The sequence below is a fragment of the Zalophus californianus genome, chromosome 13 (assembly GCF_009762305.2).
Source record: "Zalophus californianus isolate mZalCal1 chromosome 13, mZalCal1.pri.v2, whole genome shotgun sequence".
Taxonomy (NCBI): domain Eukaryota; kingdom Metazoa; phylum Chordata; class Mammalia; order Carnivora; family Otariidae; genus Zalophus; species Zalophus californianus.
In genome coordinates, this window is record NC_045607.1 from 70,734,391 (window position 1) to 70,756,539 (window position 22,149).

Consider the following 22,149-nt stretch of genomic DNA (forward strand, 5'->3'; position numbering starts at 1 on the left):
GCTGCGACCGAGCGGCGTCTGAACACACGGCGGCTGCCGAACGCCCGACGCGGGCCTGCGCCGGAGCCCACACCGAGCTCCGCGGCCCCTCGCCTGCCAGGGCGGCCTTGCACCCGCTGTCACTGAGGCGGCGTGCCCCGCATTCTCCGCTGCCCGGGCCGGCCGGCTCTGCCGTCTGCTGGCTCCCCCTCGCTCGCCCGCTCCCTCCTGCGCGCCTGAGTCACCGCCGCCGCCGCCATGGCCGAGAGTGGTGAAAGCGGCGGCCCTCCGAGCTCCCAGGACAGCGCCGCCGCGGCCGAGGGTGCCGGCGCCCCCGCGGCCGCTGCCTCTGCGGAGCCCAAGATCATGAAAGTCACCGTGAAGACCCCGAAGGAGAAGGAGGAGTTCGCTGTGCCCGAGAATAGCTCCGTCCAGCAGGTGAGGGCCGCCCTGGCCTCGGGCCCGGGGTGGGGGTGGCGGCAGGACCTCCGCCCGCGGCAGGAGGAGACGGTTTTGGAAGGGTCTGGGAGGGGATCGTCCCCCGAGGTGCCCTGGGCACTTCTCGCGGGTCTCTTCTCGAGTTAGATCACACCCAAGTTCCTGGGTGTGCTTCTTGGGACACCGCAGAGGCTTCTGACGGGGCCCCGCGGCCTGTTTGTGGGACGCGCCGACGCCGCTTCCCTCCGCGCCCTCCTCCTGCTCCCGCGTCGGCCGACCACCAGCCTCCTCCCCCAGCTCCCCGCCCCTCGCCGCCTCCCTCCGGCTGCTCACAAAGGAAAGGGACCACCGCCGCGCTCCGGGCGGGGTGGGCTGGGGCGAGGGTTCGCTATAGCCTCCTCTGCGGTTTTGTCTCATGAATTAAAAAAAAAGGGGGGGGAGGTGGTGCTCATTTTTTTACCTGCCTGCGGATTAAGGTAGATTTTGGGGCGAGGAGCACGTGTACATTTAGTTTTGCGTTTTGATTGCTGAAATTTGTCCAACCTTCCAGTCTTCAAGAAAAAAATTAACCATGACGTAGAAATTGTTTTCAGCCACATGTTAATACTACTAGGCTTAAGGAGAAAGGTGGATGACTTTCATTGATGACTTGCTCTTTTCTTTTCAGTATATTTATCTCTCATCCCTTCCTTAGGTGCCAGTCATTGGGAAGGTTTTTGTTTGATTTTAGAGGGATGGTAGCCACGTTTTGCAGATTGCAATCGAATAAAAGAAAACAAAATTGGAATTAATGGAGAATATTACCAAATGATTTACTACTTAAAATCTCTTCAGGTATAGAAGCTTGGCTGTTAAGAATCTTGAGGAATTCAACAAATTTGCTTTAGCTTATTGTTAAATGTACATCCCAGGATATTTTTCATAATTGTTGAATTGATCTCTCACGATCTAAAATAATGCGAAGTCTATGAGGAAACAGTTCCTGAGACGTACCTGTGAGTTTCCTCAGGAACAGTACATGGAGTATTGATTTATATAGTTCTGAAAGGTGGTGTGTTTTGTGAAGCATTAAATAGTGTACCATCAAGTGAGAAACTTTTACCACTTACTGAATCACCTTTTGGTGGGGGGGGGGGTGTCCTCAATTAAATAAAAATTTCCTTTAACATTTTTATGTTTTCCAACATACAGGAAAGTTGAAAGAATGGTACAGTGAATATTCACATGTGCATCACCTACAATTGACATTTTGCTGTATTTGCTCTATCACACAACTAATCACGTATTGGTTCCTTTTGTTTTTTGGAGGCATTTCAGAGTAAGTTGAAAATACCATTAAATGTTTTTCACAAATACATGCACCTGTATGATCCAAAAGCTTTATCAAGATGTAGAACTTTATAGTTGACTAGAAAGTTCCCTCTTGGCCTTTCCTAGTTCGTTCAGTCCCACTCCCCTCCATCCACCATTGATATGATTTTTTTTCACCATCAGTTTTGCCTGTTCTAGAACTTCACATAAGTGGGGTTATATAGTATGTTCTCTCTTCGGTAAGGTTTTTTTCACTCAGCATAATGTTTTTGAGATTCTTTCTTGTGTATACCAGTAATTTCTTCTTATTGCTGTTTTCCAGTGTATGACTATGCCATAATAAATGCACTCTCCTGTTGAGGGCCACCTGGTCTTCTTGCAGTTGGTTGCTATGAACCCTTTTGTACAAATTTTTTTTGTTGGACAGATGTGTTTCTCCTGTTAAATACTTGGAAGTGGAATGACTGGATGATAGGATAGCTGTAGGCTTAGTTTTATAAGAAACTATGTTTTTAAAGAGTTCTAATGTCCTACAGTTCCACCAAAGGTGCTTGGGAGTTCCTGTTGCTCCATATACCTGCTAGCATTTGATAGTGTCAGTCTTTTTCATTTTAGCTCTTCTAGTGTGTGTGTAGCCATATTAGCTTTTGAAGCCCTTGGGTCTTCTTTCTAGGATTCCTAGTTCAGGTCTCTACTTTCCTACCTGCTTTTCAGCACTTTATTGTAAAAGATTAGGAAGAAAGAGTCAATATTTTATAAATAGAAAAATTCACTTAAGTCATTTTATGGTGTTCTGTGAGGGTTTGTTTTTACTTTTTGTGATGGTGACGTTAGAATTTTAAAGTCTGTGGAAGTTTTAATCTTACTCTTCTGTAACCAAAGTAAATTGGTTAAATTAAAGCTTTTCCAAAGCAGCTTATTCTGATGGCAGTTGAATTTTTATTCTGAAAAGTGCTTTCTATTGAAGCAGAAAACATGATTTAAAAAACATGTAACACTGCACCAAGAACCTGAGAACTATCTGTGGGGTCTGTTAAGGGAAACATACATGAAAAATGTGTGAGTACAAGAAAAGCAGTTTTCAGATGATTTGTAAATTCTACTTGAAGCACAAGAAAGTATGTCATTTTGTAACGTAAATTTTTCTTAAAGGGTTTGATAGATTTAAACTATTTGTTACCAAGTAAAATTTGTCATTAAAATATATTTAATGACATTAAGATTCCATGTTCTGTAAAAATGCTTAGTAAAAAATTGGAAAGTATTTGGTCCTGAAAATTTTTATCTAATTTTAGAGATAAAGAGGGTATGGTAGGCAAAAGACTTAGAAAAAGAAAATATTGAAGGCTTAGGCTTTCTATCAGGCAAGTTCCATATTCTACAGTTTAGAATCTCTTTCAGTAAATGTTTCTGTATAATGTAAATTCTCTTATATACTGAAACAGTATTTATATGAACAAATTATATTAAACTTTCTGGGTCAGTTCTAAAATATGTTGTAAGGTGTTAACTAATTTATTTTATCCTCAGGTTCTGTTTGAGTGTATATAACTAATAGGCAGAAACAGGATACCTTAATACAGTTGATATTAGTGTTACTTCTTTGGGGTTGATAATAATAACACTTTTTTTGAAGTTAAAGTGAAATTTACTTTTCATTGAGCAGTCAATTGAGTAATGTTTAAATTTCTAGTTAAGGGTAGTTAGAATATAAACTTAACCATGTGTGTTTCGAGGTGGTTTTGTAAATAGGGGTTTTCGTAATATAAGTAAGTACATTAAAAAAATAGATAAGTTGTGTGTATTGGCACAGGGTCCCTGTGTAGGAGACTTTTTTTTCCTATTAATTATTCATTATCTACTATGGGAAACAGTTTGAGGACTTCCAAGTGTCAACAAGGGAGATGAAATCCAAAGTGGGGTGGGGGTGTAGTGTGTCAGTCACTCATTAAAATTAGTGCAGAGAATGGAAGGGAGCTTTCAGGTAACATCTAACTAGCTTGTTCTGGGATTTTATAGCTCTCTAGGTTATAGTGTAAAATTTGGATTACAGTTACCTTAAATATTCAGGCAACATATAATCTAATTTTAGAAAACATTTTCATTACTTGAAACTTTTAGAAAAGTATTAATATACTTAGACCTAACATGAATACTGTATTGCATAGATTTGAGCCTTTTCTTGCTAAGGGAAATTGCTGTGTGTCAGGATCATTAACACAAACACCATTTAACATTATATTTTAGGATAGATCTAGAAAAGCACTGTCCACTTTGGTACTACCGGCCACATCTGAACTATTGAATACTTAAAATGTGGTTGGATTGATTTTTTTTTTTTTAAGATTTTATTTATTTGACAGAGATACAGCAAGAGAGGGAACACAAGCGGGGGGAGTGGGAGAGGGAGAAGCTGACTCCCCGCTGAGCAGGGAGCCCGAGGTGGGGCTCGATCCCAGGACCGTGGGATCATGACCTGAGCGAAAGGCAGACGCCTAATGACTGAGCCACCCAGGAGCCCCGGTTGGATTGATTTGAAATGTGCTGAAAGTGTAAAGATTTTGAAAACCTGTGACTGGGTTCTTTCACTTAGTGTAATGTTTTCAAGGTTCATCTGTGTTGTTGTAGTATGGATCAGTTCTTTTTATTGCTGAATAATATCCCATTGAATGGATGTATTTCTCATTTTATTTCTCTATTCATCAGCTATTAATCCTTTGGATTGTTTCTTTTTGACCAGTCTGAATAATGTCTCTGTGAATAACTCAAAAATTTTTGTGTGGACATAGGCTTTGGTATTTCTTTTGAGTGTGTACCTATAAGTGGAAATGTTGGGTCATGTGGTAGCTCTGTGTTTAACTTTTTGAGGAACTGCCAAACTATTTTCCAAAGTGACTGCACCATTTTATATTCCCACTAGCAGTGCAAGAGGATTCCAATTACTCTGCATTCCCCAGAACACTTGTTATTGTCTGTCTTTGATTATTGCCATCCTAGGTACTGTGAAGTGCATCTCATTGTGATTACATGACTCAGTGTGGTCGGTGGGGGGGGGGGGTCCCCAAACCCCTTCTAGGAGGACCGTGAGATCAAAACTATTTTCACAATAATTCTGTTGTGTTTTTCACTCTAATTCTTTCAAAAATCAACAGCACACTTTCTTGGACGTTGTAAGATGTGGGATATCGCAACAGATGTGAAAATCCAGCTGTCTTCTACTAGACTAAAGTGATTTGCAAAAGTTTAAAACAATGCTACTCTTCACCCTGGGGAAATATAGTTACTTTTCATAAGAATGTTATTTATATTAATGTATGAGTTTATTGTTACTTTTAAATGAATTTTTTAAAGATGCCTCAGTGTTAATTTTTAATATAGCAAACATCGGTAGATATAAATATGTTCATAAGCAAAAACTCGGGCTTCAAATTTGTAAGAGTGGTGTCCTAAGACCAAAAATTGCTCAAGTATTTAATAGATTAAATAGGTACTTCTTAGATTGAGGATTGATTCCATTAAGTTGCCATTGTCTCTTGCCTGAAAACTGTAGGAGCTTGCTGGTGAGTCTCCCCACCTCACTGCCCCCCGCAACATTCATTCCTACAGCAATCTCTGAAAAATGTTAATCAGATCATGTTATCCTCTACTTATAATAGCTCCCCACAGATCTTAGATTTACTTAGTGCTTACAGCTCCTGCCTGCCTCTCCATTCTGATGTGTTCTTTCCTCCTCGGTCACTTATCTTGCCATATTGACTTTTTAGTTCCTTGACCTGTTGTTACATTGTTTTTTCCTGCCTCAGACTTCTTTGCAATTTGTTCTTGCTACCTGGAATGGCTCCTACTCTGCCTGTTCCCACCCATACCGTAAATCTCAGTGAAAAGGTCACTTTCTCAGAAAAGTATCCCTGATTGTCTAGACTAGGTTGGGATTCCCTGTTGTATTTTCTCACAGCATTCTGTTTTTTGGTCATAATTCATCACAATTTAAATTCAGTGTTTGGTTATTTGATTAATGCTTATTTCTTCTGCTAGAGACGATCTCTGTCACCTTTGTGTTACTAAAGCATAGCACACAGTATGGGTTCAGTAAATATTTGTTTACAGGTGAATCTAAACCATTATGCACAATAATATCTATTTAATAATAACTGCCAGTTATTAAACCTTCATTGGGTGCAGGATATACATAATCTCATGGCTTCCTGCCCTTCTCACAGCTTGTCTTAAATTGCTCTCCCCTTAGGTTATTATTCTCCACAGCTCTTGAGTGCTTCAGATGTTCACTTTTGTTTCTGGTTGCTAGAACATAATTCTCCTAGAACAGCCATTCTTAGCTGGTCGTCTTCGTTTGAACCACAGAACACAGAATGACTGTTGAATGACTATCCATTTTTCTCAAAGACAGTTCACGACTACTATAATTTTATTTTTTATTTTTTTAAGATTTTATATATTTGAGAGAAGGAGCATGCATGTGAGTGGGGAGAGGGGACAGAAGTGGGGGGGAGAGGAAAGGGGAGACAATCTCAAGCAGACTCCACGCTGAGCACAGAGCCTGTGGCAGGGCTGGATCTCAGGACCCCGAGATCAGGACCTGAGCCGTCATCAAGAGTGGGATGCTTAACTGACTGAGCCACCCAGGTGCCCTGACAGCTAATGAAATGCATTGGAAGGAAGTATATACAGTCGGTGGTGTGTTGGTAAATGTTTGTCAACCACTTCTTCAGGAAAAACAGCACTGATTTGTAGTGTTTGCTTATTTTCATGGTGTACACTTACCATGCCAGATATTAAGCTACCAATATTAAACTGGCTGACAGAATTCCTGAAAATTTAGCAGTCTTAGCTGGTAGGAGTCATTGATTACAGTGCCTTAACGCAGGGGTCAGCCAATGATAGTGGGCTGAATCCACCATGTCCATTCACTTACATTATTATCTATGACTGCTTTCAGAATAGCCATATGGCCCAGAGAACTGAAAATACTTACTCTTCAGCCCTTTACAGAAAGTTTGGTGACTTCTGCCTTAGGGCATTAGAGCTTACTGTTCTGGATCTTGTCACATGGGTGCTCAAAACCCTTCTCACTGGAAAATTTTATCGTGGCTTAAATACAGTGCTATATAGTAGAAATTTAATGCAAGCCGTATGTAATTTAAATTTTCTCATATTCACTTAAAAGTGAAAATTTTTAATGGTAAAATACACATAAAATTTACCATCTTAACCATTCTTAAGGGTACAGTTCAGTGGCATTAAATACATTTGCATTGTTGTGCAACCATTACCACCATCCATCTCTAGATTTCTTTTCATCTTGCAAAACTGAGGTACTGTACCTATTAAACAATAACCCCATTCCCCTCCCACCAACCCCTGGCAACAAGCATTCTACTTTCTCTCTCTGAATTTGACTAATCTGTGTATCTCATAAAAGTGGAATCATAAGTATTTGTCCTTTTATGACTGATTTCACTTAATATAATGTCCTCATGTTTCATCCATGTTGTAGCAGATGTCAGAATTTTCTTCCTTTTTAAGGCTGAATAATACTCTATTGTATGTATTTGCCACATTTTGTTTATCCATTCATCGGATGATGGACACTGCATTGTTCTACCTTTTGGGTATTGTAATTTTAATAGTATGTTTTATTGAACCCAGGATGTCCTAAATGTTATTTCAACATGTAAATAGACATAAAAAGTTGAGATATATTTCCTTTTTTTAAAATACGAAGTCTTCAAAATCTGGAGTGTATTTTATACTTACAACACATCTCAACTTGGACTAACCATGTGTGGCTACAGACTCTGAATTACATAGCACAGTTAATAGAGTCTTCATGTCTTGCTCCTTACTTACCTCTCCTCTGTTATTCACTGCATTTCAGCCATTTGTATGTCTTCTTTTCCCTTAGATATCACTCACTAGCTTTCCCTTCCTGGGCCTTTGCAAATGCTGCTAATGACAGTAACAGAATAGCTAGTACTTATTCTAGACTTATCAAGGTGTAATACATTATTTTTTTAAGTTTCACAGCTTTATGATGAAAGCATTATTAACCCCCCTTTTTTTTTAATGAAGACACAGAGGCATCTGGGTGGCTCACTCAGTTAAGCGACTGACTCTTGGTTTCAGCTCAGCCAGTGATCTCAGGGTCATGAGATCAAGCCCTGCATAGGGCTCTGTGCCTAGTGTAGAGTCTGCTTGGGAGACTCCCTCTCTCTCTCAAATAAACAAATAAATCTTTTAAAAAAAGAAAAAAATTTTAAAAAGTGAAGAAACAGACTTAGGTTAACAATGTGATCAAATTCAGATACCCATTAAATAGTGGAGCCTAGGTTCAAATCGAGTGACTAACTTTGGAGCCCACATCTAACCACTACTCCAGGCTGCCTTGACTTTTCTCTGGCTGGGTTTTTCAGCCTTAAAGTTTGTTTATATTTTTTAAAGTTTTTATTTAAATTCCAGTTAGCATATAGTACAATATTTTAGGTGTACAGTATAGTGATTAAAGTTTATTTAAATGTTTATCAGAGTTTGCGCTCACCAGTCTAAATGAGTTCAACAATTCTAATTTGTGATACCATTTTGTGATTATATGTACTTTATCTTTCCCATCCCATATTGAATTTGCAAGACTGTTTTGCTTACCTCCTAATCCCATGGTGCTTGGCACCTATTGTGTAATGCAGGTATTTATTGAGTGAGCAAATAGTGTTTTAAAGATTTATTTGCAATATTTTGTACTTATTTGGGGGATATTTTTAACTGTGATTTACTTAGAAAAATGTGATGTTTGTTTTTAGTTTAATTGTTTAATGGCATTATTTCTGTTGTTTTTCTGTAAGAGCAGCTTCCACTGTTTAAAAAAAATTTTCATTAAATTAGGATTGGAATTTATTTAGAGACTAAAGTTGATATCTTCTGTAAATCTGTTTGATGCAAAAAGTTTTGGGTTAGCATTCCACTCATTATAAGTATGATAAAGTGTATATATGTGTGCTTGTACTTTGCAAAATATTTTCATTACCCCAGAAGATCTGAACTCTGGTCTTTACAGGTAAACTTACGCCATCATGAGGTAGTTTGATTTCTTACTGATACAACCTGGACTGCTTGGTTTATTTATTACTGGTTAAGCGGCTGCTTTAGATTTCTAGGGTTGAGACTTGGGTATAATCATTTTTGGTAAAAAAATTTTTATACCCTTTAAAACTCTTCTGGTGATTCTGTTCAGAAAAGTATTTATCTGTATACCCATATGTAATTTTCTGTTTATTCTTGTTAAGCAGATGGATCATTACGCTTTGCTTTACTCTCTTTTCACTTGTTTGTTTGTGATCTTTCCATATTGACATATGTGGAACTGACTTACTCCACTATTATTTATTTATTATTCATAAAAGTTTTGTTAGGATTTTGAGAAAGGGGGAAGTGTGTATTGGCATATTAATTTAAGTATGTTGAAATGTGGTTTGCATTTTGGAGAGAACATGAACATTGGAATTGGAGACATCTTTGAGAAAGGTGCTTTACTTCTTTGAGCCTCACTGGCAGCATTTTTAACATGTGATACAATACTTGATTCACTAGATTGTATGGAGAATTTCATGAGATAATATGTATGTAAGTACTTGGCTCAGGGTTTGTATGCTGTACTCGTATTGGTTTCTTTCCTCCTGCACCCTTTTAATTGCCAGTGAATTGAGTCTTAATTTTTTTGTAGTAGAAGGAAGCTTGGATAGTATCCTAGCATGTGAATAATTAAACATTTAGTTGGTTATTCTTTGTCAGATTTAGATCGTAGAAAGTCTTTTTCAAAATAGTACATTTAATGGCTAATGCAGTATAACATTTATGGCTGAGTGTTCAATTTTATATTTATAAGAAGGTGCCCTTTTCCCATATAACTGCTCATGTCTCTAGTTATGTCTTATACTCTACATCTTTGTGTTAGATTTATGCGGTGTTTTTTAATGAGGGTACTAATTAAGTTTACTTGGACAGCAGGTATTTGGAGAGTGATAACTGGATGAAGTTATGCTATTACATAGGATGATGTACTGAGTATGGATTTTTTTCAAGATTAGCAATATTGAATGAGGAACTGATTAAAAGACTTGTGACTTAAAATACTAAAATAGCAAATGTTTGAATGTAGTATATTATTCAGACAACTATTTAGAAAATTCTTGCTAAGTGCTATTAATATGAGGTTCTGCAAGGAATACAATTAATATGTATGTTTTAATATTCAGAGCTTTTTTTAAAAAAGTTGCAAAATTTATTTTTTTCTGAGGATAGTAAGAGCAGAGACAGCTAAAGGCAGGTTTGGATTGTGGGTTAGTTGTAAAGGGTGACAGTATTTCTTTTAGCTGACTTAAAAGTCAGATTAACTTAATTTTATTTATTTATTATTTTAGGTTAACTTAATTTTAAAAAGTGGTTATATTTCAAAGTTTATCTTCACATAATTTGGGTAGAATATTTGAGTGTTTGCATGAGTGTGAGTATTCTGCCCCCAGGTACTTTACATACTTCTCTTAATTCTCCCATCAGCCCTGCAGAATAAATATTATCTCCATTTTACTGATGAGGGAACCTAGGGTCAGAGATCCTTAGGTAACATCCTCAAGGTCACAACTGGAAAGTGGCAAAACCAAGATTTGAATTCAGGTCTAAATGTTTCAGAAACATTCTTTTTTTCTTACCATTTTGTTCCGTCTCCTCACTCCACTTGTATGTGTGTCTATTCCCCCAGTCAGTCAAGCACAGGAAATAAGTGAAGTGGGCCCTGAACAGCTGAGATTGGTGTCATAACATTTGAAATACTAGATCACACGTTTTCATGTCAGGAGAGCATTTCAAAGTATCTCAGCATTCTATTTTATGGCTTTCTAATTCTTGATTACTTATTTGCCTCTTCCTCCTGATTAAAAATAGCAAATTTAGGGGGAAGGGGGGATATGCTGTCAAGGTACGAACTCACAGTCTGGCAAAAAAGCAGATACAGGACACCTCGAGAGTCTGGAACAGTAAGTATAGTTGTATTGCAGAACAGCAGTTGATATGTGCAACAGTAACCCAGCATTTAAAAAAAGTTACATTATATTCAGTAGAACGGAAAATAATTTTGGTGATCACACAGGGGTAAACTTTTTTTTTTTTTAAAGATTTTATTTATTTATTTGAGGGAGAGAAACAGCATGAGAGGGGAGAAGGTCAGAGGGAGAAGCAGGCTCCCTGCTGAGCCGGGAGCCCGATGTGGGGACTCGATCCCAAGACTCCGGGATCACGACCCGAGCCGAAGGCAGTCGCCCAACCAACTGAGCCACCCAGGGGTAAACTTAAATTAGCTGGAGAATCTGTTGATGTGAAACATCTGACTTTGGATGATGTTGAAAGAAGTGGCTAGTGACGGTTGTTTTATACATGCTGGGTTGATTTCAAATTATTTGAAGTATGTTAGAATTTTGATTCTTCTGGTTATTGGGAAAATGTCTAGTACTTCTAAGTTTTCAACTGTTTGGCTTGTTGGTTATTACTGTAGGTTGTCAGTGCAAGAGCAGAGTAGGAAACATACATTTATAGGAAACATGGATCGTTAGAGGCCCATTCTAGCATATATTTTTCATTTTTGAGTTATTGGTGGCCACATGGGCCTCAGGACAAAAATAAGAGTATCTATCTGGATAGTCCAGAAATAAGTAAAGGAAATTACAAAAATCTTGCTCTTATGGTTAAGATTCTTCCCTAGATAGATGGAAACATTTTATATAATTTGTTGCATAAGTTTTATGTTTCTGAGGAGAAATAGTATCTGTAGACTGCCTCTGTGTTAAGCAGCTTTGACAGTTTTCAAGATTGCTAATTGTTCTTTTTTGTTGTTGTTAATACTACTTAGCCTCTAATTTTTTCTTGTGTTCAAAAAAAGTGTAGTAAATAAAACAGACATCAGACATGGAAGTAAAGTTCAGATGTTAGAAAATTTTGATATTTTGAAACCACTACAAGCTGAAACGATTTTCCTCTACCTAAATAGTGCAGAATAGGAGTTTAAGGAAATCTGAAATATGCAGAGTTTTGGCATTCCATAAAAACATAACATTGTTGGGTACTAAATGAGAAAAATATGCAGCCAAGAATATTTTATCCACCTAGACTGTCATTGAAAATAAGGAGTAAATAAAAGCTTCCTGAACAAACAGAAACTAAAAGAATTTGTCACCACCAAACCAGCCCTACGAGAAATATTGAAAGGGGTCCTCCAAGCACAGAGAGAGCCCAAAAGTTACATAGACCAGAAAGGAACAGAGACAGTATACTGTAACAGTCACCTTACAGGCAATACAATGGCATTAAATTCATATTCAATAGTTACCCTGATTGTAAATGGGCTGAATGCCCCAATCAAAAGACACAGGGCATCAGATTGGATAAAAAAAGCAAGACCTATCGATATGCTGTCTGCAAGACACTCATTTTAGACCCAAAGACACCCCCAGATTGAAAGGGAGGGGGTGGAAAACCATGTATCATGCTAATGGACATCAAAAGAAAGGTGGGGTGGCAATCCTTATATCAGACAAATTAGATTTTAAACCAAAGACTGTAATAAGAGATGAGGAAGGGGGACACCTGGGGGCTCAGTTGTTAAGTGTCTGCCTTTGGCTCAGGTCATGATCCCAGGGTCCTGGGATCAAGCCCTGCATCCGGCTCCCTGCTCGCCTGCTTCTCCCTCTCTCACTCCCTCTGCTTGTGTTCCCTCTCTTGCTATGTCTCTCTCTGTCAAATAAATAAAATCTTAAAGAGAGATGAGGAAGGACACTGTATCATAAAGGGTGTATCCAATAAGAAGATCTAACAGTTGTAAATATTTATGCCCCTAACATGGGAGCAGACAATTATATAAGCCAATTAATAACAAAATCAAAGAAACACATCGACAATAATACAATAATAGTAGGGGACTTTAACACCCCCCTCACTGAAATGGACAGATCATCTAAACAAAAGATCAACAAGGAAATAAGGGCTTTAAATGACACACTGGACCAGATGGACTTAACAGATATATTCAGAACATTCCACCCCAAAGCAACAGCATACACATTCTTCTCTAGTGCACATGGAACATTCTCCAGAATAGATCACATCCTGGGTCACAAATTAGGTCTCAACCAATACCAAAAGATTGGGATCATTCCCTGCATATTTTCGGACCACAATGCTTTGAAACTTGAACTCAATCACAAGAGGAAAGTTGGAAAGAACTCAAATACACAGAGGCTAAAGAGCATCCTACTAAGGAATGAATGGGTCAACTGGGAAATTAAACAAGAATTTAAAAAATTCATGGAAACAAAAACACAACTGTTCAAAACCTTTGGGATGCAGCAGAGGTGGTCCTAAGAGGGAAGTATATAGCAATACAAGCCTTTCTCAAGAAACAAGAAAGGTCTCAAGTACACCACCTAACCCTACACCTAAAGGACCTGGAGAAAGAACAGCAAATAAAGCCTAAACCGGGCAGGAGAAGAGGAATAATAAAGATCAGAGCAGAAATCAGTAAAATAGAAACCAAAAGAACAGATCAGTAAAACTAGGAGCTGGTTCTTGGAAAGAATTAACAAGATTGATAAACCCCTGGCCAGACTTAACAAAAAGAAAAGAGAAATGACCCAAATAAATAAAATCATGAATGAAAGAGGAGAGATCACAACCAACACCAAAGAAATACAAACAATTATAAGAACATATTATGAGCAACTTATGCCAACAAATTAGACAATCTGGAAGAAATGGATGCATTCCTAGAGATGTATAAACTACCGAAAGTGAACCAGGAAGAAATAGAAAACCTAAAGAGACCCATAATGAGCAAGGAAATTGAAGGCAGTAATCAAAAATCTCCCAACAAACAAGAGCCCAGGGCCAGAAGGCTTCCCAGGGGAATTCTACCAAACAAAGAAGAATTAATAACTATTCTTCTGAAGCTGTTCCAAAAAATAGAAATGGGAGGAAAACTTCCAAACTCATTTTATGAGGTCAGCATTACCTTGATCTCAAAACCAAAGACCCCACCAAAAGGGAGAATTACAGACCAATATTCCTGATGAACATGGATGCAAAAATTCTCACCAAAATACTAGCCAATAGGATCCAACAGTACATTAAAAGGATTATTCAACAGGACCAAGTGGGATTTATTCCTGGGCTGCAAGGTTGGTTCAACATCCGCAAAGGAATCAATGTGATATACTACATTGAAAGAGGACAAGAACCATAAGATCCTCTCAATAGATGCAGAAAAAAACGTGATAAAGTACAACATCCTTTTTTGGTTAAAACTCTTCACAGTGTAGGGTTAGAGGGTACATACCTCAATGTTATAAAAGCCATCTATGGAAAACGCACAGCAAGTATCCATTCTCCATGGGGAAAAACTGAGAACTTTTCCCCTAAGGTCAGGAACACGGCAGGGACGTCCATGTCCACTATCACCACTGCTGTTCAGCATAGTACTAGAAGTCATAGCCTCAGCAATCAGACAACAAACAGAAATAAAAGGCATCTGAATTGGCAGAGAAGTTAAACTTTCACTCTTTGCAGATGACATGATACTTTATGTGGAAAACCCAAAAGACTCTGCTCCCAAAACTGCTAGAACTCTTACAGGAATTCAGTAAAGTGGCAGGATATAAAATCAGTGCACAGAAATCAGTTGCATTTCTGTATACCAGCAATGAGACAGAAGAAAGAAATTAAGGAGTCAATCCCATTTACAGTTGCACCCCAAACCATAAGATACCTAGGAATAAATCTAACCAAAGAGGCAAAGGATCTATACTCAGAAAACTATAGAACACTCATGAAAGAAATTGAGGAAGACACAAAGAAATGGAAAAACATTCCATGGTCATGGATTGGAAGAACAAATATTGTTAAAACGTCTATGTTAGGGGCACCTGGGTGGCTCAGTTGGTTAAGTGATTGCCTTCTGCTCAGGTCATGATCCTGGGGTCCTGGGATCGAGTCCCATGTCGGGCTCCCCCTGCTCTGCGGGGAGCCTGCTACTCCCTCTTCCTCTGCCTGCCACTCCCTCTGCCTGTGCTCACTTACTCTGTCTCTCTCTGTCAAATGTTAAAAAAAATGTCTGTGAGAAGATGTGGTATATATACACAATGGAATATTATGCAGCCATCAAAAGGAATGAGATCTTGCCATTTGCAACGACGTGGATGGAACTGGAGGGTGTTATGCTGAGTGAAATAAGTCAATCAGAGAAAGACATGTATCATATGACCTCACTGATATGAGGAATTCTTAATCTCAGGAAACAAACTGAGTGTTGCTGAGTGGTGGGGGGTGGGAGGGATGGGGTGGCTGGGTGATAGACATTGGGTAGGGTATGTGCTATGGTGAGCGGTGTGAATTGTGCAAGACTATTGAATCACAGATCTGTACTTCTGAAACAAATAATGCAAGATATGTTAGGAAAAAAGAAAAAGAAGAAGATAGCAGGAGGGGAAGAATGAAGGGGAGTAAGTCAGAGGGGGAGACGAACCATGAGAGACGATGGACTCTGAAAAACAAACTGAGGTTTCTAGAGGGGAGGGGGGTGGGGGGATGGGTTAGCCTGGTGATGGGTATTAAGGAGGGCACGTTCTGCGTGGAGCACTGGGTGTTATGCACAAACAATGAATCATGAAACACTACAAAGAACTAATGATGTAATCTATGGTGATTAACATAACAATAAAAAATTTAAAAAATGTCTCCGCTACCTAGAGCAATCTACATATTTAATGCAATCCCTGTCAAAATACCATCAACTTTTTTCAAAGAAATGGAACAAATAATCCTAAAATTTGTATGGAACCGGAAAAGACCCCGAATAGCCAGAGGAATATTGAAAAAGAAAAGCAAAGCTGGTGGCATCACAATTCCAGACTTCAAGCTCTATTACAAAGGTGCCACCATCAAGACAGTATGGTACTGGCACAAAAACAGACACATAGATCAATGGAACAGAATAGCAAGCCCAGACATGGACCCTCAACTCTATGGTCAACTAATCTTTGACAAAGCAGGAAAGAATATCCGATGGAAAAAAGACAGTCTCTTCAACGAATGGTGCTGCAAAAATTGGACAGCCACATGCAGAAGAATGAAACCGGACCGTTTCTGTACACCACACACAAAAATAGACTCAAAATGGATGAAAGACCTAAATGGGAGACAGGAATCATCAGACTCCTAAAGGAGAGCACAGGCAGCAATCTCTTTGACCTCAGCCGCAGCAACTTCTTCCTAGAAACATCACCAAAGGCAGGAAGCAAGGGCAAAAATGAACTGTTGGGACTTAAAGATCAAAAGCTTTTGCACAGCAAAGGAAATAGTCAACAAAACCAAAAAACAACCAACAGGATGGGAGAAGATATTTGCAAATGACATATCAGATAAAGGGCTAGTATCCAAAATCTACAAAGAACTTATCAAACTCAACACCCAGGGAACAAATGATCCAATCAAGAAATGGGCAGAAGATATGAACAGAATTTTCTGCAAAGACGACATCCAAGTGGCCAACAGACACATGAAAAAGTGCTCAACATCGCTCAGCATCAGGGAAATCCAAATCAAAACCTCAATGAGATACCACCTCACACCCGTCAGAATGGCTAAAATTAACAAGTCAGGAAACGACAGATGTTGAGGATGTGGAGAAAGGGGAACCCTCCTACACTGTTGGTGGGAATGCAAGCTGGTGCAACCACTCTGGAAAACAGTATGGAGGTTCCTCAAAAAGTTGAAAATAGAGTTACCCTACAACCGAGCAATTGCACTACTGGGTATTTACCCCAGAGATACAAGTCTAGTAATCCAAAGGGGCACCTGCACCTCCACAATAGCCAAACTCTGAGAAGAGCCCAGATGTCCACGGACAGATGAATGGATCAAGAAGATGTGGTATATATACGCAGTGGAATATTATGCAGCCATCAAAAAAACGAAATCTTGCCATTTGCAATGACATGGTGGAATTAGAGGGTATTATGCTAAGCGAAATAAGTCAGTCAGAGAAAGACAATTATCATATGATCTCACTGATATGTGGAATTTGAGAAACAAGGCAGAGGATCATAGGGGAAGAGAGGAAAAAATGAAACAAGATGAAAACAGAGAGGGAGACAAACAATAACAGACTCTTAATCTCAGGAAACAAACTGAAGTTTGCTGGAGTGGAGGTGGGTGGGAGATGGGGTGGCTGGGTGATGGACATTGGGGAGGGTATGTGTTGTGGTGAGCACTGTGTATTGTTTAAGACTGATGAATCACAGACCTGTACCCCTGAAACAAGCAATACATTAAAAATCACAACATTGTTTACATTGATCATATTTGGATCATACTTTTCTAAAATACAGCATATTTGGAAAAGCATCATATCTGTTTGATATGGTACGATTAAAAGTAAGGTTTATGGAGTAGCAGGCAGCTGAATTGAGTAGTTAATCCTTTGTTTTTTGCTAGTTTGTTCCAGGCTTTGGATAATTAAACAGAATACTCATGTTAGTCTTCTACAGGATTACATTAGTCTTCTGTTTGGGAGTGGTTCTAATATCTAAATGTTTTGAGATTGCTTGAAATTTAAAATTTATTTTTAGTAAGGACTGAGTTAAAATTGGCCATCAGATGATACAGTTTTCCTCTCTCTAGTACAAGAGCTATAGCTGAAGTCTATCACCGTCTCTAACATAATGCTCTCCAACTTGTCTGTGAGTTCATACTTGAATTGCTTTAGGTGCCCCTGAGAACCAAGAGTTCCACCCTTGTCATCACCTCCTCCTCCCAAAGGTAACCACTATTTTCGCTTTGACACTATGGATTTTGCCCCTCTTTTCTTGAACTTTATATAAATGAAATCACAGATTATCTTCATTTGTGATTGGCTTTTGCTCTGCATTGAGAGATCCATGATGACATGTGGCTATAGTTCATTTGTTATCGTCATGTGTAATGTCATATTAAGTAAATATACCACAATTTCTTCTACAGTTAAAGAACAGTTGGGGAAAAAAAAAAAGAACAGTTGGGTTGTTTAAAGTTTTTGGCTAATAACAAAGAATTCTGGCTTGAACTCCCTTGAACATGTCTTTTGGTGTACCTATGGATACGTAATTTGTTAGATAAAATCCCGTAAGTGGAATTGTTGGGTCAGTAGAGTAAGCATCAATTCAGCTTCTGCCTCAAAATACTTTTCCAGGGGTGCCTGGGTGGCTCGGTTGGTTAAGTGACTGCCTTTGGCTCAGGTCATGATCCTGGAGTCCCAGGACGAGTCCTGCATTGGGCTCCCTGCTCAGCAGGGAGTCTGCTTCTCCCTCTGGCCTTCACCCTTCTCATGCTCTCTCTCTCTCATTCTCTCTCTCAAAATAAATAAAATCTTTAAAAATATATTTTTCTAGAATATACCAACCTATACTTCTATCTGTAATGTACGTGGATTCTGGTTGCTCCACATCTTCTAGAACACTCTGTACTAGTCTTTTAAGTTGAACCATTCTGTCAGTGTATCACTGGTTTTAATTGGAAGTTACCTGTTTGATAATTAGGAAAAGCAGCACTTTTCGTTTGTGTTAGCCATTTAACTTAATTTTGTGAAGGTCTTATTTTAGTCTCTTGACCATTTTTTAATTGGGTTTTGTTTTTGATATTTGTACATGTCCTGTGTAAAATCTGGATTCAGGCTCTCTTGGTTGTTGGTATTTTAGATGTTTTCTCTCTGTTGCTTACCTCTGTTAATGATAGTTCAATTTATTGTGCCTTTTTTGTTTAAAGATTTTATTTGAGAGAGCACGTGGGAGCATGCCTGTGAGCACTAGGGGGGAGGGGCATAGGAAAAGGGACAAGCAGACTCCCCGCTGAACAGGGAGCCCTATGTGGGGCATGATCCCAGGACCCCGAGATCATGACCTGTTGGAAGGTAGATGCTTAACCAACTGTGCCACCCAGGCGCCCCTGTTGTGCCTTTTTTTTTAAATGGTTGCATCTTTTTGTGTTCCGCTTAGGATATCATTTCCAGTTGTATAGAATTTTATTGATTTTCTTTTTGGTACTGTTTAATTTGCATGTGGTCATAGTTCATGCTTGGTAGGATTTTCACTTGAAATATGTTGCCATGCTTTATGGCACAGCATATGGTCTAATTTTATAAATGTACTTTAACAGGAATGTTTATTCTGCAGTTTTCTATACTTTCCAATTAGGACATTTGTTAATTATGTTCAAGTCTTGTGTGTGTGTGTGTGTGTGTGTATTCCTTTTCTTTTCTTTCTTTTTCTTTTTTTTTTTTTTTTTGGCCTGTTTCAGGTACTGAGTTAAATAAGCTAAAATCTTACTGTACTTTTGGATTTGTCTGTTTTTTGTTGTGGTTATGTTTAGTTTTTGTTTTATGTATTTTGAAGCTGTTTTATTATGTATGTATAATTTTAAAGTTTTATCTTGTGAATTTAACACTTTAAAACGTTTAAATGTTCTAGTTGCTTTTGTATTAAAGTCTATTTTGTTGACTAGAATAGCCTCACTCACTTGTTTGGTCCCACCCATTCTTTTTATTTTCAACCTTTCTTTTTCTTTACAGTTTAGGAATATCATTTTTAAGCAGCATGAAGTTGTTTTTAAATCCAGTCTAGTTGTCTTTGTCTTTTTAATATACAGTCTGTTATGTAATTGCTGCTAAATTTGGTTTACGTTTACCATTATACTATTTGATTTTTAAAATTTTTCCTGTTTATTCTGTACTGCCTTTTCTGTTCTAGATTATTTTGTATTATTTCATTATCCCCTTTATTAGGTTGGTAGATGTATGCTGTTTTTACTATTCTTTTAGTAGTTATTCTAGAGATTACCATATACATCTTAATTTATAAAATGTCTAAATTAATAAGTACTTGTACTTCTTCCCAGTTAGTTCAAGGACCTTAGAACAGTTGAATTCCCATGTACCTGCCTCTGGACTAGACTTTCTTTCATATATCACAAGGCATTATTTTTAATGCTATTTTATACAATCAGTTTTCATTTTGATTTACCCATGTATATATCCTTTCCATTTTTTATTCCTTAATTTAGGGTCATTTTCTTCTGAGGAACACATTAACATTTCCTATAGTCTGTATATGCCAGGTAACAAAATCTGTTTTTGTATGTCTGGAAATGTTTTCATGTTGAGGGATTTTTTACTGTATGTAAAATTTTATGCCTTTAAATTTTTTTGTAATTTTTTTATTATGGGTGATTTCAATTACACAGGGAGTAGATATAATAAGTTAAACTGTCAGGAATCCTGTACCGAGTTTTGACAGCTAATCTTAAAGCCAGTCTTGTTTCAGGTATACTTTCCCTTAAGGTGCCTCCCTCTTCCTCATTATTTTTTAAAAAGATTTTATTTATGTATTTAAGAGCAGGGGAGTGGGTGAGGGGACAGGAGAGAGAGCGCAAACAGGGGGAGGAGCAGAGGGAAAGGGAAAAGCAGGCTCCATGTGGGGCTTGGTCCCAGGACCCTGGGATCATGACCTGAACTGAAGGCACACGTCTAACCAACTGAGCCACCCGGGTGCCCCACCCGTCCTTCCTCATCATTTTGATAATCTCTCATGCATTATATCATTTCAGTTTCATCCCTTAGTACTTCAGCGTGTATCTCTAAAAAAATAAGGACGTGTTTTTTTTTTTTTAGTGTTCCATGATTCATTGTTTGTGCATAACACCCAGTGCTCCACACAGAACGTGCCCTCTTTAATACCCATCACCAGGCTAACCCATCCCCCCACCCACTCCCCTCTAGAACCCCCAGTCCATTTCTCAGAGTCCATCGTTTCTCATGGTTCGTCTCCCCCTCCTATTTACCCCCCTTCATTCTTCCCCTCCTGCTGTCTTCTTCTTTTTTTTTTTTTCTTAACATATATTGCATTATTTGGTTCAGAGGTACAGATCTGTGATTCAACAGTCCTGCACAATTTACAGCACTCACCATAGTACATACCCTCCCCAATGTCTATCACCCAGCCACCCCATCTCTCCCACCCCACCCCCACTCCAGCAACCCTCAGTTTGTTTCCTGAGATTAAGAATTCCTCATATCAGTGAGGTCATATGATACATGTCTTTCTCTGATTGACTTATTTCACTCAGCATAACACCCTCCAGTTCCATCCATGTCGTTGCAAATGGCAAGATCTCATTCCTTTTGATGGCTGCATAATATTCCATTGTGTATATATACCACAACTCCTTTATCCATTCATCTGTCGATGGACATCTTGGCTCTTTCCACAGTTTGGCTATTGTGGACCTTGCTGCTATAAACATTGGGGTGCACGTACCCCTTCGGATCCCTACATTTGTATCTTTGGGGTAAATACCCAGTAGTGCAATTGCTGGATCGTATGGTAGCTCTAAAAAATAAGGACCTTTTTAAAAAGCAATACAGTATCCTGCCTTTGCAGTGAATAATTCCTTAATTTCATCAGTTGAAAATTTCCCTGTTATCTCAAAATGATTTTTTAGCATAATGATAGTATGAATTTATTTTATCTTTTTGTTTTCAAAAAAGACTTGTATTTTTTTTTTTAGAGCAGTTTTAGATTCACAGCAAATTGAGTGGTGAGTACAGGGTTCCCATACCCCCTGCTCCACATCCCTCCCACCCCATAGTAGTACATTTGTTATAATTGACGGACATCATCACCTAAAGTCCATAATTTAAGATTCACTCTTTTTCACTTTTTTAAAGTTTTTTTTAAATTTATTGGAGAGACAGCATGAGTGGGGGGAGGGGCAGAGGGAGAGGGACAAGCAGACTCTCTGCCCACCCTGGGATCATGACCTGAGACGAAGTCAGACGCCCAACCGACTGAGCCACCCAAGTCCCCCCCCACCCATAGTTTAAGACACACTCTTGATGTTTTTACATTCTTTGGGTTTTTACTTAAATTTAATGACATGTACCTGCCTATTCATCAGCCTTTCCTAATCCCTAGCAACCACTGATCCTCATAGTTTTGCCTTTTCCAGAATGTCATATAGGTCATATAGTTGTAATTATAAAATATGTGGACTCTTCAGATTGGCTTCTCTGACTTAGTAATAATATATATTTAAGGTTCCTTGATGTGTTTTCATGGTTTTATTTATGTATGTGTATACACACACGCACACGGTTTTATATACATATATGAGTAGTATTCCATTGTCTGGATGTGCCACAGTTTATTCATTCATCTACTAAAGAATATCTTGGTAGCTTCTGAGTCTTGACAGTAATGAATAAAACTGCTATAAACATCTGTGTGCAGGTTTTTGTGTGGACATAAGTTTGCAACTTTTATCATTTGTTAATACTACTTA

At 38.5% G+C, this 22,149-nt stretch overlaps 1 protein-coding gene across 2 annotated transcripts in view; it reads left to right on the forward strand.

Annotated features, from left to right (window-relative positions):
• Positions 1–237: 237 nt before the first annotated feature.
• The window catches only part of UBQLN1 (ubiquilin 1), a 52,043-nt gene continuing 30,131 nt past the window's right edge, over positions 238–22,149 (forward strand). For both annotated transcript variants that reach the window (XM_027615574.2, XM_027615575.2), the window contains exon 1: positions 238–417. In XM_027615574.2, the coding sequence (XP_027471375.1) occupies positions 238–417 (180 nt within the window). The remainder of the gene's footprint in view (positions 418–22,149) is intronic.